At 48.9% G+C, this 23,892-nt stretch overlaps 1 protein-coding gene across 1 annotated transcript in view; it reads right to left on the reverse strand.

Moving 5' to 3' along the window:
- KCNK1 (potassium two pore domain channel subfamily K member 1) overlaps nucleotides 1-21,517 on the reverse strand; it is a 42,401-nt gene extending 20,884 nt beyond the window's left edge. Inside the window, exon 1 of the mRNA XM_059397304.1 lies at nucleotides 21,082-21,517. Within this exon, the coding sequence (XP_059253287.1) occupies nucleotides 21,082-21,436 (355 nt within the window). The 5' untranslated portion in view covers nucleotides 21,437-21,517. The remainder of the gene's footprint in view (nucleotides 1-21,081) is intronic.
- Between the last annotated feature and the right edge of the window lie 2,375 nt (nucleotides 21,518-23,892).

Here is a 23,892-nt window from a genome sequence, read left to right on the forward strand (position 1 = left end):
TCACACTACCTCTCTCTCCCCTCCCCCACACATGTTGAGACTCTACAGCCCTTGCTCTTAAGGGCCTTAAATGTTGAGTCTAATCTGCCCAATAGAACCACCTGAAAAATAAGATGAATTTCTTGCACCTCAAACGGCTGAATTGCATTTACTTTTAATCCAGAGGCTCCCAAAAAAGACATGACATTCAAAAAAAAAAAAAAAAAAATTCCTATGGTGTAGGTTTCATACTGATGAAAATCTCATCACTGGCCAGGCTCTGGGAAACATGCTACTGTCAGAAAGATCCCACTTGAAAGCGCAATCATTCTGCATTTAAGGAAAGAGGAACACGTGCCACCAAATGGAAACTTTGGTTTGAAAGAGCTCAGAGGCCAGCTTGGAAGCAATGATGGTGAACACTGAGAGATGGGTAGAAAAACTGGCGAGGTAGATTGGTGCGTTTTTCAAACTCCTTTTGTATCCACGTCTCCTTATGTTGTTCTCCCACGGAGAAAACAAAGAAACCCACACCCAAGAGCTGGCACAAGAGCGCACTGGCCCATCCCTGCACCTGTGACAAAGACCCCAGCCTTTCTCTTGGGTTTCTGACGCCAGCTCTCCCCTGGAGCATGAGGTGCCAGACCCACTCGCCCAGCCCAGGACCCAGGCCAGCATGTCAGCATGATTTCCATAAACGTTGTTAACTCTCCTGCCTCATATAAACACACCGACCCTTCTCCTGTCCACCACTTCCCACCCATTTTTCTGTTCCTTAGAAACCAGTACCGACCTCCTGCCTTCAGTTCATCACCTCTCTCTTTTTTTTTTTTAAATAGACTTTATTTTTTAGATCCGTTTTCATTTCACAGCAAAACTGAGCAGAAGGTACAGAGAGTTCCCATGTACTCCCTGCCCACACAGGCACAGCCCCCCCCTGCCAGGAGCTCTCCCAGGGTACATCTATCACAGTGGATGAACCCACACGGACACACGATCCTCGGCCAGAGTGTCCGTAGTGGACACCGGGCTTCACTCTTGGTGCCCTGTGGTCTGCGGGTTTAGACAAATGGATAATGACATGTATGCGCCACGGGAGTGCCATGAAGACTGGTTTCACTGCCCTAAAACTCCTCTGTGCTCTGCTCACTCACCCCCCCCACACACACACTCCACCCCTGGTAACAGCGTTTTTTACGGTCCCCGTAAGTTATGCTTTTTCCAGGACGTTATAGTTGCAATCCTATCTAGTCCGCAGCCTCCAGCATGCCTCACTTCCCTTAGCAGCAGGCACTGAAGGTTCCTCCAAGTCTCTCCAAGGCTTTGTAGAGTGTTTCTCTTTAGTGGTGAGTAATACTTCATCTTGGATGGACCACAGCTTATTTATTCACCCACCTCCCGAAGGACACTCTCATTTGTTTTGGAATCTCACTCAGACTGGGCTTTTACCGGCACCAAGCCAGGACTTGCCCTTGCTAAATCTTCATGGCGGTCTCGGCCTTCACCTGCTGACCCACGGGTGGCATCTGACACCACTCATGTGTGCCTCCTCTCCATGTCTCCATTATTCTCTTTGTAAGGTTTTATTTATTTGTCAGAAAGAGAGAGCGTGCATAAGCAGAGGGAGCAGCAGGCAGAGGGAGAAGCAGGGAGCCCAAAGAGGGGCTCAGTCAAAGGACCCTGGGATCATGACCTGAGCCGAAGGCAGATGCTTAACCAACTGAGCCACCCACGGGTCTCAATGTCTCCATTACTGATTGCTTGGCCTCTGGGCCATGGTGGCCACCTGGCTTTCCCATGACCTCACTGATGGCCTTCCCAGCTTCTCAATCAGTCCCTCCTCTTTCGGACCTGTGATGCTGCACTGCCCAGACCCACACATCCAACCATCGTTTCAGTGTCTCCATTTGGCTGTCCATTCCCCCCAGGCATCTAAACTTACCACGTCTCCAGGAGAGCTCCTGGGTCTCCTTCACCACCTCCCAACCTGCTTCTCTGGGTTTGTCCCCTCTCGGTCTGTGGCACCTTCAACTCAGTACTTCACGCTGAAAACCCTACAGCCATGCTCTCTCTTCTTGGTTCCTCGCTTTCACCTATGTCTAATCCATCATTAAATCCTGTTGGTTCTACCACTAAAGGATGTCCATAATCTATCTGATTCTCACCATCCCTGTTCTACTCTTGTGGTCTAAGCCATGGACCTCTCTCTGAAGATCACACTAATGGTCTACCAACGGGTCTCCCTGATCTGTCCAGCCTCCTATACTCTGTTCCCCAAATAGCAGCAGAGTGACCCTAGAAAACAAGTATTACTCTTCTGCTTCAAATCCTCAGGTGGTACTCAGTCTCTCACTCATAGTGAGACCCAAAGTCCTTATTATGGTCCATATTCTGTAGGATATGACCCCCACATCACATCTCTTGATCTTCACTGGCAATTATATCCTGCTATTCACCCAGCTCCAGTCACACTGGCCTCCGAGCTTCACGACTGCATACTCCTGACTCAGGGCCTTTGCACATGCTGTCCCTGCTGCCCGGAATGGTCTTTCCTCAACTATCCATTTGGCTGGCTTATTCATGGACTTTAGGTCTTTATTCAAAAGCTGCATAACTCAGAGAAGCCTACACAAGCCACCTTATGTAAAATATCAATGATCCCCTCATTCAAACCTTACTTCACCCTTCCCTACTTTATTTTTTCCCTTAGCATATATTTTATTTACTTATATTGCTAATATCATCATTCTTCCCTTCTAGGAACTAGATTCCACGGTGGGAACTGTGGTCTACATTGTTCCCTGATGTTCCTCAGCACCTAAAAATGTGCCCCGCATAATGGAGGTGTTTGAAAAGTGTTTAATACAAGTACTAAAGAATGCATGAGTGAATGAGAGAGTAAATGAATTCCACTTGGCAGAATCAAATCCATTGCTTAATCTTTTACAAAAACCCCAGTTACTAGGTTTGGTGTCTCACTGACTTATTACTCACCACATCACATGGGAAGAAGTACCAAAATTTCAAATAAAATACACAAAGCTGTGATGTTCTACTGGCTCAAACTTCCTATTTTATTCAAGAACTTAAAAGCACGAAAAGCAACAAAAATGTGATGGTCTTGGAGCCAGGTTCCCTTTGGGCAAGAGTACATTTGCTCTGTTTAATCCCATATTTAAAGCCTAGCAGTGGTCGGCTCACAGTGGGAATTCAAAAAATATTTGTGGCTTGAATGAACACTAAATGTAGCTTTTGTTTTGGTCAGATATCATTAGTTCTTGAGCATGCTAGGCTGAACACACCCTCGGGGGTAGAGAGGTCTACTCCCACCCGTGCCCATATACCTATAAAACATTTCTATGGAAAAGATTTTTTTCCCACTCAAAGGCTGATAATTGCTATTAATCATATTTAAATGGCTCCTGAAATAGAGGGGGGAAAATGGGTATTTACCTGTCAGTATCATGAGAACTACAGTTTTGGAAAAGATTTTGTTTTTTTAGAGCAGTTCTAGATTCACAGCAAAATGGAGCAGAAGGTACAGAGAGTTCCCATATACCTCCTACCCCCACTCTTCCACAGCCTCCCCCCTTATCACCACCCCCTCTGCTGTGGGGCATCTATTATGACTGCTGGACCCACGGTGACACAGCGTCATCACAGAGAGCCCACAGTTTCTCTTGGGGCTCAGTCTTGCTGCTGTACAATCAATGGGTTTGGACAAATGCACAGCCACACACAACCATCATCACGCTATCATACGGAGTCACTTCACAGTCCTAAAACTCCTCTGTGCTCTGCCTACTGCTCCCTTCCCCCACCTCAAGATAATTCCATCTTAAAGCACTGGCCTATACAGCAGACAGGTTAGACCAGAAGACTACCTACATTCACACCTTCTCTTTTTGGAGTTGGGCCAACTCAAGTAGCAATGAAGGTGATAATAAGTCAGTTTCCCTTCGGAAGGAAACAATTGTTTCCTTACCTATTTAAAGGGTTCCATCTGGTTGAAATGACCACTTCATATGCAGATGCATGAGCTGAATCAGGCGTCTGTCTACTCCCAGGAGATGATGAGCTTGATTTTCCTTCAGCTTTTCATTAATTGATCTGAAGGAAGCATAAGTACAGGTTCATCAGCCCCAGGAGAGTTTTCTGGTGATCCTTTTACCAGTTCGGAACCCGAGGCCCCTCACAGAATCACGTCACCATGGGCAGCTGTGGCCATCACCATCCCATGAGCCCTATTTCTACTGAACACCCCGCCACCACACCTACTCGACTCTCTCAAAATCTGTCCGACTCCCTCAAAGTCCTCCCAGGACGGTCAGAGCACTTGGACTTGAGTCCCTATTCTGCCACTCCCCAGCTGCTTCTGGTCATACAAGACCCTCGTGGTCTCTGGTCGGTTTCACAGCTGTAAAACCCCGTGGATGGAGGTCTGCTCTGCCGTCCACACCGGACAATCCAAGAAAGGAACGGTAGTGAGAGCAGCTGGAAAGTCTCCAAGCGGTATTGAAATGCAAATATTCTTCTAGAGTGTTATTTCTTACTGTCCCCTCTTTATGTGATTCATTGTCAGGGCCAAACACCTGTTGTCACGATTTCTCGCACCCAGAAGAGTCCGTGAAACAAATGGGACTACTGTTCTGTTGTGGACAGAGGAGTATTCTAACATGTCCCCCCACCAGCCCCTCCTAAAAGCCACGATGGTTTTCCCTTGACGCCTGCCATGAACAGTTCGGTCATGGGTCTCTTGTACCCCTCCTTTCCAATCATCTCCCCATACCTCAACAACAAACCAAAAAAGCCCCCAAAAACAAACCATGGCATTTCAGATGCTGGAAACTATCAAAACTCGTCTCCTTTTCAGACCGTCTCTAAACGCTAATTTACTATTTTTACAGGGTGTTAGTCAAGATTTTGGACAAATTAGCACCACAATTTATTCTTCTATAGAGAAATAGCAAATAGGACTCTAAATTCTCTCTTACAAAACTGGCAGTTGAAGGACCGTATAAAGTCAAGTATTCTTAGATTCAAGAATATTTCTTGAATTCATCAGAAAAACAAACATGAGGTTTAAATGGGCTAGCATCGTTTCCCAAGTACAATTATGCTAATCTAGCTTTATTAATGTACTGACCTACAGGGAAATGCCCTGGGGAAATGCCCTAAAATCTACACTCTAATGATGTTTTCTTCTTAAAAATGTCAGGTTTTTTGTAACATACTTTTACGGTTTCATACCTGCCAGAAGGATGCAAATGACAAGTCTGTCGAATATAGGGTAGATTTCTAAGGGTCAGGGGATGAACCAGCATTTGCTACAAGGCTCTCCAGCCCTGCTTCTCAAGGATCTCACTGCTACTGTCGTACAAAATCACACATTAATCAGTACCATTTTCGCGGAGATGACTTTGGGATCAAACCAAAGTTAACAACGGCTAACCTAGCCTCTACAGGACCCACAGGGAGCCCGGCCGCAGAGCAGGTGGACACGAGACACTGGGAAGCCAGCTTTCTTAGCATTTCTGGGAAAAAGAAAAAGTACAGTCTCCTGGCTCTCGTCTTTACAGGAAAAGGCTGTTTCAGAGTTGAGAAGCTGTCCCCAAGGAAGTTCTGAGAGCTGACTTGCAAGAGAGCCTGATGAGGTGGAAACGCCAGAGGCAAAGCAGACAGGACGGCCAGGAAGTGTACCCAGGGCGCCTTCTGTGAAGGGGCACAAACCCAGGATAATCAGAAAAGCGTGGCTGTGCCCTTGAGATTGGCACATGGACAACAGAGGCCCCCAGTTAAGTGAAGGACAATGAAGCATGTCCGGTGGCTGGTGCGCAGCATGTGGTCAGCTAATGGTAGTAATTACTGGAATCATGGACCAGACCCCTGGTGAAGTCCAAGCAGATGGAGGGGACACAGCATTGCCAGGAGAGCCAGCAGCAGAGTCTGCACTGATCTCGGAAAAAGGATAAAAAGCCAGGACTGGTAGCATTATGAACAAAGGCACCCTTCAAGCCTCTTGTCCATTAACTGGCCTTATCCCCCTACCTGGTCAAAATGACGACTACAACGTCCCTCTGTGACTTCACCTGGTAATTTGGTTGTTTGCATGTCAAAACCTATCAGCTTCAAATTAGAGTTGGTATGTTTGGTGGGGGCAGTGGGGAGAAGAAAAGGAGGAAACAGGGCAACTCTGGCCACGAGAAGTCTTCACATCAGGAAAGGAATCATTCCTTTGGGCAGCAGCCTTTGAGGAAGGGAGATAACATTCCCTGAACTGAATGGGCAGAGCACGAAGTCACCCCTGCTAAGAGGCTCTTCAGGCAAATGTCATTTTCATACCAAGCAGAACACAGAGCAGAGTTTTCCTTCTGGAACGAGCCAGCGGCACACACATGCAGCAGCAGAGAATGAGGGGAACTTCCTGTCGTGGTGTCTTGGGCAGACGCTGCCTGGTTTGGTCTCGGGGAAGTCCCCGGTGCCTCTTAGGGCCAGGGGCTCTGCAGGGACCAGGGCAGCCATTCCTCCAGCCCCAACCAAAGGGCACCAAACCAGAAGACAGTCTCTGCTGCTAAAGCTTCTAGAAGGCACTCTCCATTTAATGGGAAATGGGGCATGAGCTGCTGGGGAAAAGGTAGACCCTATAGGCACTTCAGGAGAGTGAACGAGTGAACGTAGGAAAAAGCCCAACGTGTGAGAACATCAAGGATGTTTCTTCAGGAACACACAGCTAGACTCTAGCCCAGCCTCATCTCACAGAGGAAACGAGTGGAAACAAATAAATGGTCTCACTCTGTACCCCAGTACACAGGAAGCACGCTGATCAATAACCATCACGCCTATTAGAATTACTAGTTACCAACCAGACATAAATACGACAAACTGTGCATGATGCCTAATTCTCAGGGCCAGGTCTCCGTTTTCAAGAAAGCATGCTAGAATGGAAGGAAGGGTGACGTTACTATGGGTATGATACTCAATCTACTCTAATTGTTTCAAGTAAGTCTTTTGGAAATACCAAAGTTCATCTGTATCAGTCTTCTATGGGGTTCTCTATTGCTCTGAGAGCACACGACCCCAGAGCCTTGGAGTGGGGGGGCGTGTCTGACCCCAAGATTTACTAGAACCGATGCTCAGAGATCAGATGGCAGATTTTGAAGAGATTATAAAAATCTGATTCACTTTGCTTTTGCTCATCAAACATGGCCCTGTACTGTCTATTCTCAGATTTGCTTATGAACTAGATCACGTACTGGTCCATCTCTCAGGTCCTTTGGGCAAAAACCTTGGCTAAAATAACCACCTGTGCACATGTCGGTTCAATATGGACCTAGTTTTTGAGTCTACACCATTCAAATAAGGTGACAAGGGAGAAAGAAAATTCTGTAGGTATGAATGTGTGTGCAGTTAAAAAAACAACAACAACAAAAACCACATCTAATGAGAAAGAAAATAAGATTATAAATTTAAAGATTTACGCTAGGGGCGCCTGGGTGGCTTAGTTGGTTAAGTATCCAACTCTTGATTTCAGCTTGGGGCGTGATCTCAGGGTCGTGAGATCGAGCCCCACACTGGGCTCCACGGTGGACATGGAGCGTGTTTAAGATTCTCTCCCTCTCCCTTGGCCACTCCCCCCAATTAAAAAAAAAAAGTAAGCTAAGTGGTGCCCTTTGCTCAAGGCATTTCTGAGTGTGCTATAGCAGTTTCATCATCCCAGCTTCTCCATGAAGTCAGAACAGACCTGGAATACTGGACAGCCTTGGGCAAAAAAATAAAAATCCTGAGAGATTAAATGGGTGCCACACACTAAGAAATTACCTTGAGCAATTACAAAATGCAAAGAACTATATTTACAATACGTGCTCTTTGAACCCCCAAATATTCAGTAAGTTACAGTCTGGCTACTTGGGCCCTGGGCTACGATGGGGATTTTAGCAGGTCAAAGAAGAACTGACTTAGAGCAGATGAAGAGCAAGAACATGATATAGGCAATGGCTAGTCTACTAGAACTTTCTCAAACTACTCAGCAATGCCCATTTGTAACGAACTGAATTCCTAATTACAAATTATATCCATAGCCACAGCCTCAAGGGCTTATTTCATCTCCTGGCCAAGTCCCTGAGAAAGCAGGGTGGAGGGCCCAGCTCCCCACGGCTGCCCAGGGCCCCCAGAAGCCCGTGCAAAGCCAGGCATCTGGTCAGCCATGCCTGTGTGAGGAGGGGAAGGGGGACAGAACTGGTGCTTGTTCCCTTCCATGTTCCCTGCCACAAACACACCTAGAAAGAACTTACAGTCCTAGTTCCAGCAACAACTTGGCTTCTCACCCGCGCCTCAGGGTGAGGCTCGGTGTCCTGGCTGAGAACGTCCTGCTCTGCCAGCCCGGGGTCATCTCTCTTATCCCACCGCACCTCAAGGCCCAGGAAGTCCTGGTTATGCCCACCCAGGCGTCCTGTGGGAGGTCTGCCCTTGGCTCTCCGTACCCCACCCCTGCAACTCTGCCTTCACGCCCCGCTGTCCTCTGGGCCATTCTTGCCCTGTCCTTGCTCACTCTCCTCCACAGGCCGGGCGGCTTGTGGGTGAGCCATGGAGGCCAAGGCCTCGGAGCCAGGCTGCCCCACTCCAGCTGTCCCTGTTTCCAGCCGGGTGGCGGACAGCCGCACTGTCACAGCGTGGGTCGGGAGGTACATGGCCCCCTGCCCTTGCTCAGTCCAGAGCTTCCCGTGGTGGCAGACCTCTGCCTCCATGTCTACGCCTCCTGGCTGCCACCAGCCAGCAGGAAGCACCCCACACAGGTCAACCCCTCAAAATCCTAGAGCTGCTGCCAGGGCCCCAGTCAACTCAGCCATGAGCTCTCCCTGCGTTTGACAGTTTAGTCTCCGCTGCTGCCAGTCTGCAGGCTTTTCAAGGTCAGGGCTTAACCCTTCCCAGCGCTCTGTATGTGTCCTCACCTGGGGGCACAGGGCAGACAGTCCACCTTCCAGACACTAGAGCCACAGAAGCTTAGAGCCCACAAAGGATCTTTCTTGGTCCTTTCATCAAATCGAGACGAAACAACTAAACTCTGCAGACCTTACCAGCGAGTGTGTGCGGCTAACGACTAGCGGGGAGAGAACCCAGCCCCCCCCAGTCCATAGGCCAATGCTGCCCCCCCCCAGTCGACAGGCCGATGCTTTTGCACCTCTGGTGTGCACCAGCCCGCACTTACGTCCCTGGGCCATATTTCTTCAAGTTCCCCAGAAAATATTTCTAAGCAACATCTGACCTAGTCTATATAGGGCTGTAACATGTCCCCTAAAAAAGAAGTCACGATTCTCACTTTTCACTCAGTCAGGCCGTACTTTTCAGTACTAGTTCAGTCTGGTACCATGACCATCCTACTCGACAGCAGCATTCCCTGGCTCCTGAGGGGAAATCCACCCCCCCCACCCCCCTGGTTATGAGGGGACCCTGCTCTGTGCTGTTCCTGCCCTCAGCTGGCTGTGTGCAGGGGCTAGGACACCGAGCAGTGACAACGCGGGATGGCAGAAGCAGCTTCCCCAGACATACACAGCCCCGCCAGCCTCCGGGGAGCAGGACACAGGCTGGCCAGGCGCGGGAGGACCACCAGCGCACATCAGCACCCAGGACGCAGCTGGGTGACGGTGGAGGAAGGAAAATGGACAAGCAAGTTCAGGGGCAAACCTGTCTCTTCAGCCTCATTGGGATTACCTTCGCCAATCATAGGTGTTTGGCCAGAGCTGCTGGAAGATGCAGATTTAGGTCACATTCCAGAAACTACCAACCAACAGCACTTAGCCTTTTCCTTTTTCTTTTGTAATTTTAGTTTTGTTCTTCCCACCTTTGTTGGTTCAATTTTTAAACCCGGGATGCACTGCAGAGTTGCACCCTGGGCCCGGCCTGGCGGATGACAGATTGCTGGTCCACACAGCAGAGAGGAGCCCTGCTGTGAGCGCGGGCAGCCTCCGCCCCCTCCCGCGGAGAGGTGCACCTGTGCAGGCTGCCCGTGGGCAGGGCTCCTGTCGGGGTTCCTGTGGGCCCTGGGGGGCACGTAGGATGGGGGGTAGATGGGTCACGAGGCGCGGTCTCCTCCCCAGCTCAGAACTCGGGGAGGCCCTGGGACAGGCGGCCAAAGCAGGACAGTCTCTCCGGCGCCTTGAATTAACCTAATCCCCGAACCACAGTCCTTAAATAATTGAACGCCCGGGTAACCAGTGTTCAAACATTTAAAGAATTTTAGCTACAGGGGCGTTTTAACCTTCCAGTTCTGGCGTCAAACAGTCGGCTCTCCCTCCTGTTGGTCACAGGCTCAGGCGACATCAAAAATACGGCATTTGGCACCCAAAAGGCACACACCTCAGATCCTCAATCGAGTACCTAGGAGCCATGTTATTGGAAGGGGATCATTTCAAACGGTAACCCAGCAAACTTAAAGCCAAACCGGAGAGATGAAAAGTACTCAGGTGGTTTGCAGAGTCACGTGATCGTTTCACCATCTGTTACAAACTGTAAATGTGTCTCTTTGAAGCTGACAGACCTCCTGATAAAATGCTTAGATCAATCCTTCACGGGGAACAAAAATTATGTTTTTCTTATTTATTCCCTAAAAACAGAAAAGACCTATGCTGATTTCTTGGTAATTAATGTTAGCTGCTCCTAAAAAAAAAAAAAAATGCACTGAAGATACTTATTTACTGTTATTCTTTGACTATATATAAGGCAAATTTTAAACTGAACTATTATGTCAAATACTAAATATCCTGTTGTTAAATTTAATAAAAAAAGAAGCAAATCCTTCTCTTCCATCCATCCCCCCAGTTTTCCATACAGACTTATTTAATAGTAATTTAGAAATTTAGATACTCTTTCTCCATCTGGAAGTTGAAGTGTTTTAAATGACTATATATTTTAAATATATATATTTTTGTGTGTATATGTGTGTGTGTGTGTAAAATTACTATATATTTATTGTTCATCAAATGGCAACTCGACCCAGAAAATTCGCCCGCTCCATCTGGAACACTTCTCCTTCATCTCTACCTATGGACGCGGGATTTCAAGGCCAAGCTCAGATATCACCCCTCAAAAGCTTTCTTAAACTTGGCCGTCGTATACATGGTGCACAGGATGTAAGCTGACATCACAGCTGTTACAGGGCGAGCCTGGCCCTCAGGAGGCCACGTCAGAGTCAGTGCAGCCTCGTGGGGACCCCAAATACCCAGTAGCGACCTCAAGTCTGACGTGCCCATGGCTGAGCTTCAGATCCTCCAGCCGAAACCTGCTCCTTCCCTGGCCTCTCTGTGTCCTGGCAGGACTCAGACCAAAAACCTTGCGCTCAGTCTTGATAATTCTTTTCCCAACACCTCCTATCCAGCCCATCAGCAAACCCTATTGGCTCCACCATCCATGTGTATCTGAAATCTGACCACCTCTCCCCACCTACTTCCACCACCTGCTCCAGAAGCCACCCACGGGCCTCATCTGGGGCACAGCAAATGTCCTGCTTTGGGCCCCCGCTTCCACCCTTGTCCCCTGACACTGGCCTGAGTGACCCTGGTAGAACAGTGGGTCCGATCACATTACCCTTTCCTGCAAACTCTCCCACCCGGGGCTTTCCACCTCACTCAGAGAAAAGCCCAAAGTTTTGCAGTGGCCGAGGACATGCTGTCCCATCTGCCCCCTTCCCTTCTCCTTGACCTTGGCACGTGCTGTCTTACTCAGCGCCAGCCACGATGGCTTTCTAGCCACACCTCCAATGCAGGGACTCTGTTCTAGAACAGTTCCCCAGACGGCGGTAAGCTGGCTCCCTGCAATTCGACCCCATTCTGACGCTGTCTGCTTGCAGGTGATGTCAGATCCCGCAGGTGAAGGGCTCCGTCCCACAGGACCATCCCACTTCAGACGCCTGTCAAGTCTGGGTGATCAGCTGTGCTTCTGACTTGGCTGCCGCAAATCCGAGTTTCCATGATCCCTGCGCTGGGATCAGTTAATTTGCTAGAGCAGCTGATAGAGCTCAGGAAAACAGTCTGGTCACTGGGTCACCAGTTTATCATAAAAAGATGTAGCTCAGGAATAGCCAGAGGGAGAGAGGTCCGGAAGGGGAGGCTGGGAGGGTCCCAAGTGCAGGAGCTTCTGTCCCTGTGGAGCTGGGGGTGTGTCCATCCCCTAGTGCAGATCTGTTCGCCAACCTAGGCGCTCCCTGAACCCCGAGCTATGGGGATATTTATGAAGGCTCCCTCATGATGACACAATAGAGGCTTAGCCGCATTTCCAGCTCCTCTCCCCTCTCGGACTGATGAGAGTGGGGCTGAAAACTCCAAGCTTCTCATCATGGCTCCATCTGTCTGGTGACCAGCCCCCCCTGCCCAGAGCACAGGCAGAGCTGCCTTATAGAACAGAAGGCTCTCTTGTTGCTCCAATTGGGAACTTACAAAGGTTTTAGGAGCTCTGTGCCAGGAACAACAGGGCAGAGACCAAGATGTGTCTTCGATTATCTCCCACTTAGTCATCTAATTTACCGTACATCCTTCCTCCTGAGCCTAAGTGCTCAATAAATATTTGTTCAAGAATGCGTGCCTCTCTCCTTTTTGCAGATTACTCAGGGCCTTCCACAGTGTACGTGTGTACACAAGGCCCTCAGATAGGACTATCTTTACAGAAATACCTACAGGAGCCACTGGAGCAACGTGAGCCTGTTTCCTTATCAAGATGGTGAAATTAGATCTAAGGTCTCCTGAAAACCATTAAGAGCTTTAGAAACGTCCTCCTTTTACAGAAGAGGAAATAGATTCAGACACGGGAAGAAACGTGCCTTCCTCTGCACTTACTGACCTCCTACTGAGTGCCAGGAATGCAGCATGAGGCCAAGACAGTGCTCATTCGCGAAACCTCTCTTTCAGGGAGACAGACATGAAAACGAATCATTTCCGTCCGAGGTCCTTCCTAAGTGCTCTAACAGAGAGAACAGAATATTCCAATATAAGGTGGTGTCCCGGATGTCATGGGGACCAGGAGGCAGAAGAGAAAGAGCAGGGATTCCCCCTCCCTGGGAAGACCGGAAGCAGAGCCCGCCTCTGTGCAGCCCCCACCCTGTGGGTGCCCAGCTCAGCCTTCCCTAGGGCAGCACTCTTCCCTGGGATATGAGCGCCCCCCCACAACGCCCCCCGCCACTCCCCTCCTCAGTGCACACTTGGGCGACAGGTGTCACCTTGAGTAAACAGCTTAACTTGGGTCCCCGGGCCACCTAAGCATTACAAGACACAAGCCTTATCATTCAGCCTCCGTCCTTCCTCCTCCTTCTCCTTCCTTTCCTTCTTGCCTTCCTTTTAGTTGAGGTACAGCTGACACACGACACTGACAGCATTACATTACTAAAGGTGCACAACATAGCGATTCGACAAGTCTGTTCTTCAGTTCTTATTTCTAATGTGCAACCCACTGACCACATTCTGAAATCAAACCGTTTTTTTATTGCATGTTTTTTCCTTCTCAGCTCCGCCCCCACAGCCAGGTTCATATGGCTCTACATTACCTGGTCACTGAGTCCCTGGGCAGCTTTCTGCCCGAAAGCTCATCACCAGGTACCAACAGCTAAAGCCACACAGGCTTCAGAATGCATGCTTTCATTTCACAAAGCAAGTCCACCTTGGTCAGAGTACCCCATGCAAACAGTTAGAATCTGACCCCAGAAGCAGGAAGACAGTAGCCGGTGAGGAAACACTGCCCATGTCAAACACAGCCCAATTAATCTCTTTGGTATAAGAACTGATTCTGTTTCACAGATCAAAGAACGGGAAGACGAATGCAACTAGAAAATACACGACTGCTGGTCTGACTCATGCCCAGGGACAGAATCACAGTCCTTCTAGCTCTACCTCCTCGATGCCTCCAAATCCCCCTTCACCCCAGTCTTTTTTTTTTTTTTAATATTTACTTATTTATTTATTTGACAGAAATCACAAGTAGGCAGAGAGAGGGGCGGGGGGGGGGGGGAAGGCTCCCCACGGAGCAGAGAGCAGAGAGCAGGACTCGATCCCAGGACCCTGAGATCATGACCTGAGCCGAAGGCAGAGACTTAACGTACTGAGCCACCCAGGCGCCCATCTTTACCCTAGTCTTCATTTTAACCTTGGGTCAGGGGCATGGCCCTGCACCCACAGAGAGTGCCCACCAACTCTGAGGACAAGGATCTGCCAAGATTGAATAAAGATGTCAGAGCACGAATGGAGTCTGGGAGACTAGAGGACACCCCTCACCTCCCACTGGTAACAGGCAACATGATCGCAGCCCAGTCAGACATCCCAGTACCCCATGCATTTGGCTCCAGCTGGGATCGAATGATGTCTCTTGAGAATAAAATCTAGCACAGTGCAATTCTATGCCAAAGAGAGGGTAGAATATAGACAGTCTCTCTGTCCCGAAACCGACTTGTAGGTAGTTGAACCACATGAAATCACTGTATGGGTCAAAACAACCAAGCACCGACAATTCCACACACTCCAAACTTAGCGTCCTCTTCAGCGCTGTGGAGGACGGATGCTCTCCCCGCCAACAGCAGTCCAAGGAGCAGCGTCATAAAACAGCTCGTCCTGAAAGGCACCAGATTTCCCACTAGGTTACTGGGACCATAGAAAATTACATTCTTGACAAGATTTACAGTTAAGTCATAAAAGCAAATGTGTAATTTCTTTCGTGTTGTCATTTATAATGGCAACAGTATGTTCCAAAGGTCATACAATAGGCATAGATAACAGCAAATTTATAGTTTAAAAAAAAAAAAACCTTCGAAATGCTGAAGAACTGATGTTTTATAGACAGGGATGGGTTTACACAGTAAGCACCAGGACACAGTCTATCACTAGGTGGAAATGTTTCTAGGATTTATTACACATTTCTCTGCTTTCTTAAATAGAGACATACTGAAATATTATTCTTGATAATTCAGGGTTATCAATTATTCTGCTGTGTTCTCAAATAATGATGTCTTATTCATATGAAGTTGTTGGTTGCAAAAGCAAAGACATAAACATTTTGTTTCTTAGGGCACCATGGCGGCTCAGCGGGTTAAGCGTCTGCCTTCAGCTCAGGTTGCGATCTCAGGGTCCTAGGATGGAGTCCCACATCAGGCTCCCTGCTCAGTAGGGAGTCTACTTCTCCCTCTTCCCCTGCTCCTCCCCAGCACTCCTGCTCTCTCTCTCTCTCTCTCTCACCCTCTCTGTCTCAAAAAAAATCTTTAAAAAATTTTTAAAAATTAAAAAATAAAAAATGCTGTTTCTTGTGCTCCTATATTTGTTTTTGTCTGTTTCAGTTCAACAACAACAAAAAACCCCACACAAAACAGCACTTCTGTGTTCATTTACTGGGGCTTCCATAAAAAAGTACCACAGCCTAGGGGGCTTGAGTAACAGAAATTTATTTTCTCAAGGTTCTGGAGGCCGGAAGTTCAAGATTAAGGTGTTTGCAGGCTTGGTGTCTTCTGAGACCTCCGTCTTTGACTTGCAGATGAAGCCTTCACATTGTGTCCTCATTTTAGCTTAATCACTTCTTTAAAGGCCCTATCTCCAAATATACAGTCACATTTTTTTTTTTTTTAAATTTGAGAGAGAACACACAAGCTGGGAGAAAGGCAGAGAGAGAAGCAGCTCCCTGCTGAGCAAGGACCCCATCCCCACCACCACCCTCCATGCAGGACTCCATCCCAGGACCCTGAGGCCGAAGGCCGATGCCTAATGACTGAACCACCCAGGCACTGCCACTGTCCCATTTTGAAGTACAGGGGTGAGGACTTCACCCTATGAGTTCTGGAGACACACTCAGCCCATAACAACCTCCTATTGCTAGACACCGTGCAAATCTCAAGCTCTTAACCCAGATACATCAGGATTCAAATCAAGGCTACCCCATTTCTAGTTCTGTGACGTAGGTAAGGTCACTCAACCTAAGTTTTAGCTGCGGCCTCTGAAGTGAGGATAACGACACCGATACCTCGAGACAGGTTTTTACATAAAGTGTTCAATGCAAGTTGGTTTTTCAAAATATCACTTCATTTTTCTGATTTTTGAAGTATTTGTCTTTTCACAGCCTTTCCCTTAGGCCTGCCCATAGCTGTGCCTTTCCTTCTTGAATCTGTTGGGGGCTTCCAAACCAGATGACTAAATTTGTTAGAATTAGATATAAAGGCTCAAAACCAAGCCCTAAGGCTTTCCTGCGAATAAGGAATGCAAACTTGAGCACGTGGGATTTCAGATTTCTTGCAGCTGATAGTATGCTTGTCTGTTTCTTGACATTTCTGTTCCACATACAACACAACATCTGCCACCCACTTTAGATGGGGCAATTCTAATGTGAGGTGTGGCTTTGTCAGCACTTATAAAGGGGGGGGAGGGGCAGTGTCATTCTATGATAATCATTTTTGTTTTGGAAGTGGTTGGGATGGTAGCAACTAATTTAAAAACTTCATGCCCCTGAAAAAACAGCACAAGGAAGTCTCAGAGGCTAAACCGTCTTCTAGAAAGTTTTCCAAAAGGAAGCGGAGCACTGAGCACCCCTGACTCAGAGCTCCTTCCAAGTCTCATTCTAAAAGTTTGGCAAACTTTTTCTGCAAAAGGCCAAGCTGTGAAACGTTTAGGTTTTGTGGACACACGTGGTTTCTGTCACAAAGACTCAACTCTGCCACTGTAAAGATGTGACCCAGAAACCATCACCAGCCCACCGCTATTAGCTTCCAAAAGTTCCATATGGATTTGTGGCAAACAGTAACCCATTTCTCCTAATGAATAGAGTTTGAAAACTCAGGGTCAACCTGGCACCCCCATTTCTTTCTCCCACCTTCTCTTTCCTGAAAACAGCCAATGCTGTAGCAGCTCCCTGCCTTACTGAACCAAAGGCCACTGCAAAATAAGCCAGATTGAGTTCCTGTCCTCAGCGCTTTACTTTTATTTATTTATTTTTTAAGTAGGCTCTACACCCAGCACAGAGCCCAATGCAGGGAACACAGGGCTTGAATCACCACCTTGAGATCAAGACCGGAGCTGAGTTCATCAAGAGTTGGACACTTAACCAGCTAAGCCAGTCAGGCACCCCTCTGAGCGCTTAAGAGTTCTGAAACCTCTCTTGGTAAAAAGGGATAAGGCAGCGAGTCCTGATGATGAGGGAGCAGGAGGCTGGCTGAGGACAAAGCAATACCTGGCACCTTGCACCCCCTCTACCCGCTCCCCTCGGTAATGTGTGTGACATTCCTCAGGCACCCCTGACCGCCATAAATGAGAAACAAAGAGTTAACTTGCAGAAATCACAATCCTGCAAGACAGGAGTCTCCCTTGGTTTACCAATGTCCTAGAGATTTACAACAAAGAAGTTACCTTATCAATAGCAGAATTTCCAGAGGCAAATAACTCAGTTCCTCAAGCCCTAAATAAAGTCAAATTTTGGGATGCCTGGGTGGCTCAGTTGGTTAAGCAGCTGCCTTCAGCTCAGGTCATGATCCCAGCGTCCTGGGATTGAGTCCCACACATCAGGCTCCTTCCTTGGCAGAGAGCCTGCTTCTCCCTTTGCCTCTGCTGCCACTCTGTCTGCCTGTGCTCACTCTCGCTCCTCTCTCTGACAAATAAATAAATAAAATCTTAAAATAAAATAAAATAAAATAAAGTTAAATTTCTTCTAAACCCAAATCTCACTAACAAGGACACTTGATAGGAGAAATGTGAAACTTTATCTCTAGATCTCCAAGATAGTGTCGAGAATCATTCCCAAGCATATGGCCCATTGATACACATCTAAAGGGTCTCACAAGAAGATTTTTAGTACTAGTAATAAATAACCTTTCTCCCAACAATAGCTAGCCCCTCAAGGTCCTGGAGACCTTGCTTCCAAAATTCCTTAGAGACTAACATCACCCCCTTTGTTCTCACCCAACTCCTGTGTATATAATCAGCCACTCCTCAGGATAACGGGGCAGCATCTCCGTCTGCCCATGGGTCCTGTCCCCGTGCTCTAATAAACCACCATTTTGCACCAAAGATGTCTCAAGAATTCTTTCTTGGTCATCGGCTCTGGACCTCAGCCCACAGAACCCCACCTAGGTTCTAGAACTTCATCACTGATACAAGGCACCAAGCTGACAGCGGACAACAACTGGCTGTCTTGGACTCCTACTTACAACACAGCACAAGGAAGAACCACCTGAGAGTCACCTGCCCACAAAACTCTATTTTTACCAAACATCAGCATGACAGAATCCTGCTTAAGGGGATGAACAAAGAAGCAAACATACAGTACACAGACATGACAAATTGTTCCTTATTATTTCTTAATTCCCAAGTGTCACCTACATGTCCCTTCATCCTTGAAAAAAAAAAAAAAAAAAAACAAAAGAAAAAGCAAAAAACAAAACCACAGTATCAAAGTTGTATGGGAAATACCTCAGTCTATAATGCCTCCTTTTGTTTTTATACAGCTCTTCCCTCTGGAAAGGTAAAAGGGTACCGCACTTTCCCCTCCCATCCCCACACAGATCCCATGTCCGTGTTGCTGTATCTTTTTCAATCCAAGAGAAGTAAAGAGACATTTGGTTGTTTGAAATCATTCACGGGGTCCTTGGGGGAGCAGAGATTCAACTCAACATCCCTGAATCACCAACCTAAGTCTTCTTCCAAAGAGACCAGAAGCCTCGACCAGGTCCTCACAGGAATGGGAGCTGATACTCTCTGAGATGAGAACATTCTGCCCTAAGCCCATTCGTGTTCCTGGGTTACAGCGATTTCTACTCAGAACATCAACTCTGTGATGCCCACCGTTAAGGCTCTGGGCAAGCCAGGGCTGACTGTACTGAGAGACTGGGGGACAATGAGCTCAGAGATTTGCCATTGGCAGCGCTGGAAGAGTTAAACAAACAGAACCACAACATGCCTTAGAGCTCTCTGAAAGAGAAGCATGGACCACAATTCCGCTTCAAGTTGTCTAGTATTTTTCCAGAAAACATTTTTCTAGTAATGAAGCAGACTGGCTTCATTCGACAAACAGTCTGACCCCCTGCCACCACACCAGTGTGCTGCTACCACCTGGGACATCAAAATGTGCCAGATCCTGGGTCAACACAAAAATGTAGAAAATTCTGAAGCTTACCGGAACTCTATTTGAATTAATCAAGTCAATTCTACCAATGACAAAAATTCATTGATTTGCTGACTTTACAAACCAAGAGGCACATCTTTCATCTAGTGTATCCTTAAGTGCCCCCAAGTGAACTCTTGTTTTGCATGAAAACAGACTTTCCTGGGAACTACAATGTAATCTGAATACCAAAAATAAGACATCTATCCCCACTTTAAAAAAAAAAAAAACAAAAAACCAGGAACTGCAATTTTCCTAATTTTCAAAAAGGGAGGAGAGGGAACCTGGGAAGTAACTCTCTATTCAAGATGTAAACTCCTATTTTTGAGATTTAAATGGCTTTAATTGTATTTAATTTAATGTGATGAGATTAGGCATGAGCTGTGTCAGTCATGGAAAAAATCCCACCCAGTAAAAGCAAACACTTAATATTGTTCTTATCGTGGTTCTGCCTTTAAAATACCAATACTTAGAAAACACTAGAAATGTTAACGTTTACTCAACATTGTGACCCAGTTCTAAGACCTTCTGTAGTGGGTGGAAACAGTGCCGCAGAGAATGAATGATTTTTGATTGAGAAATCATTCAAATGTACTTCAAAGGAAAAGCATGGTGACTTAAATGACGGGAGGCTGGGAGCCTGACAAAGACAATGGAGGCAGCCCTTGTCAAAATAAAAAAAGACTGGTGTTGGCAAAGTGGGAAAGAGAGCACTCTTGATTAGCGCGAAGCTTATCACCGTCTCTAGAATATCACAAAGCAAGCTAGAATTGTTCACGGCAGTTTGGTAATGCACCCCAGACTTCCAAATCGTTGTTTTACAGGATTTATATGGAAAGTGTACTATTAGTATCACTTATTACCAAAACATTCAACCGGGTTTAGCCCAAGGGCATTACAAATAAACCCTGGGAGGCGCCGAGCAGGTGGAGTGAAGAAGAATTGTTGCCACACAAAGTTGATTCACCTGCTCCGGAGGTGGGTGTGGGGCGGGCCCGGTATCCTAGCAGGGGTCACCCGGGGCCCGGATTCCAGGACTGCCCAGGTAACTAGGAAGTGCGTGACCTTGTTCCTGCCAAGACCGACGGCTGAAAGATTCCATCTCCTGGATAAAAAAGGGGACTTCGCTGAACGTTCTTTGAGAGACTTTCCAGGGCTCAAATATCAGTTTATAAATATCTCCAACCAAGTGGGTGCGCCTCGCTTAGCCGCCGGGAAAATCCAGCGTTCATTCATCTAATCCCGCACAGGAAGGGCGCCCTGGGGCACGCGCCGGCCGCGCCCGCACCCCAGGACGCTCCTCCACTCCTGAGCGTCCTACCGGGTGAGCAGGGCGGGGAAGTGTCGCTGCGAAGTTTAAGGGCGGCCTCGCACACCTGAAGTTGAAAAAACTGCTGAATCAGGGTGCCCCCATTTCGCCAGACTCGAGGCGATCGGATGCTCCCTTCCCGCACCCCTCCTCCGACTCCGAAAAGAAACCGGATCCGCCAGTCGGCTCAGAGGTCACCCGCGAAGAGCAGGGTGATGTCATCCGGCCACCCCTACAACCGCTCCCCAAAGAGCAGAGAGGCGAGAAATCTATGCATCACCGGGACGAGGCACCCTCCGGAAGGGGACCCCTGAGCGCAGCCTCAGCCCTGCGGGGTGGGGGCGGAGGACGGTGCGAGCACTCGGAGCGGTGGACGGGCTCCAGCATCCCCCCGCCCCGCCGCGCGGCGGCCGGGATGCTCCAGATCCCCACCGGACAGGCAGGGGCAGGGAACCGCGGAAAACGGGACGCGGGCCCTGAAGCCCCCCTAGAAACCCCGGCCGAAGGCTTTAGGGACCACTCCCCGGAGTTACGCGCGGCGACACCCAAGGCGCGTTCGGTGGCCGCCGCGCTGGTTTCCGGCTCCGGAGCCCGCGATGCGCGCCGCGGGGGGGCCAGGGGAGGGGCCGGGGCGGCGGGCAGGGGGCCGCGGGCCGCGGCCGCCCGCGCGGCGGGCCTCCCTCTACCTGTGGTGGAGAGCACGGTGCTGGCGAAGAAGAGCGCGGAGGTGAAGTCCCAGTTCCAGTTGCCCGAGGCGTTGCTGAGCACCGACACGCCGTAGTTGCTGGCCTCCAGCACGCGGCCCAGGAACTGCTCGAGCTGCTGCTCCGACAGGCACTCGTGCTCCTCCAGGAAGCGCCGCTTCAGCTTGCGCAGCTCCTGGCGCAGCAGGTCCTCGTAGGGCAGCTCGACCGACGAGAAGACCACGGCGCCGAACACCAGGTAGAGCAGGTAGCCGAGCACCAGGAAGCCGAAGCACCAGGCCGAGCGGTGCCGCTCCACCAGGCGCACGCACGAGCTGCCGGCCAGGGACTGCAGCATCTTCCCCCCGCCGCCGCCGCCGCCGCCACAGCAGCCGCCGCCACAGCCGAGGCCCACGCCGCAGACCGGCCCGAGCGCGGCCCGCCGCCCCGCCGCCGCTCGGCCCCGCCCCTGCCCCGCCCCCTCCACGCCCCGCCGCCGCTCGGCCCCGCCCCCGGCCCGCGCCCACTCCCCACGCGCGCCCCCGGCGCTCCCCGGCTGCGGCGTCTGCCTGCGATTGGCTCGCCCCGGAGAGGTTTTTCTTCCTTCTTTTCCTGCTTCCCTGCAATATAAAAGGCCCCGATGATGTGGCGCTGACGTGGGTGCCGGCTCAGGTAACCCGAGAGCCGGCTGAGACCGCGTGGCAAACTTGGCCGGACCGCCGGGACTGGGAGCGCGGCCCGGGCACCCCCGCCCATCGCGTGGTCCCGCGGAGTGGACGGGGGTCGCTGGCGCGCAGACCCCTGTCCCGCCGTCGCCCCCGGCACCTCCTGCTCCCTCCTGGCTTCTGTAACCAAAGCTCGGCGGACCGCGGGCCGGGGGTGACCGTCTGCGCGGCAGCGCGCTGGCTGTCCCAGCCTCTGCTCCCACCCACACCTCCCACCTATTTTGTCTTAATCGGGGCCTGTATTACCAAATAGCGAGCTCTGGAATCCCTCCTTCGTCTGCCCAGTGGCCCAAGCCTCGAGCGATGTGGTGCCAACGGTGATGGTGAAAATATCAAAACCCCAGGGTTGGAAGGCACCTTGGGTCATAGAGATCTACAGTCCCCAACCCCGCAAAAGAATCTGAGAGTAAAGTAGAGTTTGGGAAAGGCACCTTTCTGAACTCTCGCTGTTTGAAACGTGAAGAGGGAAGCAAGTTCCCTGTGTGCCAACGAACAGAAGAAATTCAGCTTTCCCAAGTGTTTCTTTTAAAGTGATAGGGTCAGTGAGCCACCTGACCGCGGAGGAGAGTGAAAACCGGGGCACCCTTCTGGAAAGGCAATATGGCAATACATTCCCAGAGCCTTGAAGCGTTTGTGCTTCAAGGTGATTCCATGATGTGTCCTAAGAAAAAAATAATCGGGTAAAGATTTATAGACAGGCTATTCATAAATAATACAGGGATATTATTATATATGCAATACGTATGCATGTGTTTATTATGAAATGAGTAAGAATCGGGAACAATTAAAATGTTTCAAGTACGGGAATGGCTAAATAAATTATGGTATCTCTACAGCATAGATATACAGCTGTGGAAGATGGATCTGAAGACTACTGAAGCTACGTGATCTTATGTATTGAAGATACACAGTCTTATGTACAGAGTCTCAGACACATCAGCTGGCTCCCAAAAGTCATCTTTGAGTGATAGTGGAGTACATAGGTGACTTTTATTTCGTGTACATTTTTATAGTTTTCAAATATTCTGCAGAAATGTTTTTTTTTCCATGCAGTCGATCTATTTGTCATATACTATTATATTTTACAGTACAAAATACAAATATTTATATATTTGAGATTCTTCCAGCTAAACGGGACCTAACTCATGAGCTATAAGAACACGGTTGCTATTTTCAGCCAGTGAGTTCTGAGGTAGCTGTTTACTGACAGACAGCCCGGAACAGTAGGATCATGCTGAGCCTGACAAATCATTAGAAAGGTTCTTCAGATGACTTTGCCATTGTCTCCTGTATTTCACTTCTCTGACTTAGACTCTGTCCCAGGTCCATATTACAACTGGGCCAAGGAATCCCAAATACCTTTTTTTTTTTTTTTTTGTTTTTTTTTTTTTTTTAAATTTTTTTTTAGTGTTCCCGAAATTCTTTTTTTTTCCCCCCCCCCCGGTATTCCTTCCAACCCTTGCCCCCCCCCCCCCCCCCAGGCTCACCCAACCTCCCACCCCTCGCCCCTCCAAAACCCAAATACTTTTAAATCATATGTTACTGTCGACTGGAGCCCAGAGGAGGGGGTGGGCTGAGGAGTGCAAGTATTTCTGTAGTTTTGGCTTTCAAAGTGAACCTGAATCTTGAGGACTGAAGTCGGCTGCCTCCCTTCCTCTTCTTGGCCCACTGCCCTGGGCACGTTGGTCACCTGTCTTTGTCATCAGAGAAATTAGCAACCTCCGCAATGTCCAGCTAGGCCTTCTGTCGACTGGCTACTTCCCTCCTGTGACCACGTGAGCGGGAGCTGACGTCTCTGACACCCCACCCCCACTTGAGCATGGCAGAGGTCAGCCCATGCATTTCTCAGAAAAAATTCGGAATATGGAAGAAAACACAGGGGAAGGGGTGAGGATTCGCAAGAGGGGATCAAGGGTGGGCTGGGAGGGGGTGTGTTGGATGCGAGAGGTGTGGGACTGCTTTCTGCTTTGGTGTTCACGTTAATTGACATAATTTGGAGACAAGTGACCAAGCTTTGTGAGAAACAAATCTTGTGCTTGGCACAGAGCCTTGCAAGTTAATCAGACATAGAGATAATGATGTAAATGAT

This window comes from Mustela nigripes, chromosome 4 (assembly GCF_022355385.1).
Source record: "Mustela nigripes isolate SB6536 chromosome 4, MUSNIG.SB6536, whole genome shotgun sequence".
Lineage (NCBI taxonomy): Eukaryota > Metazoa > Chordata > Mammalia > Carnivora > Mustelidae > Mustela > Mustela nigripes.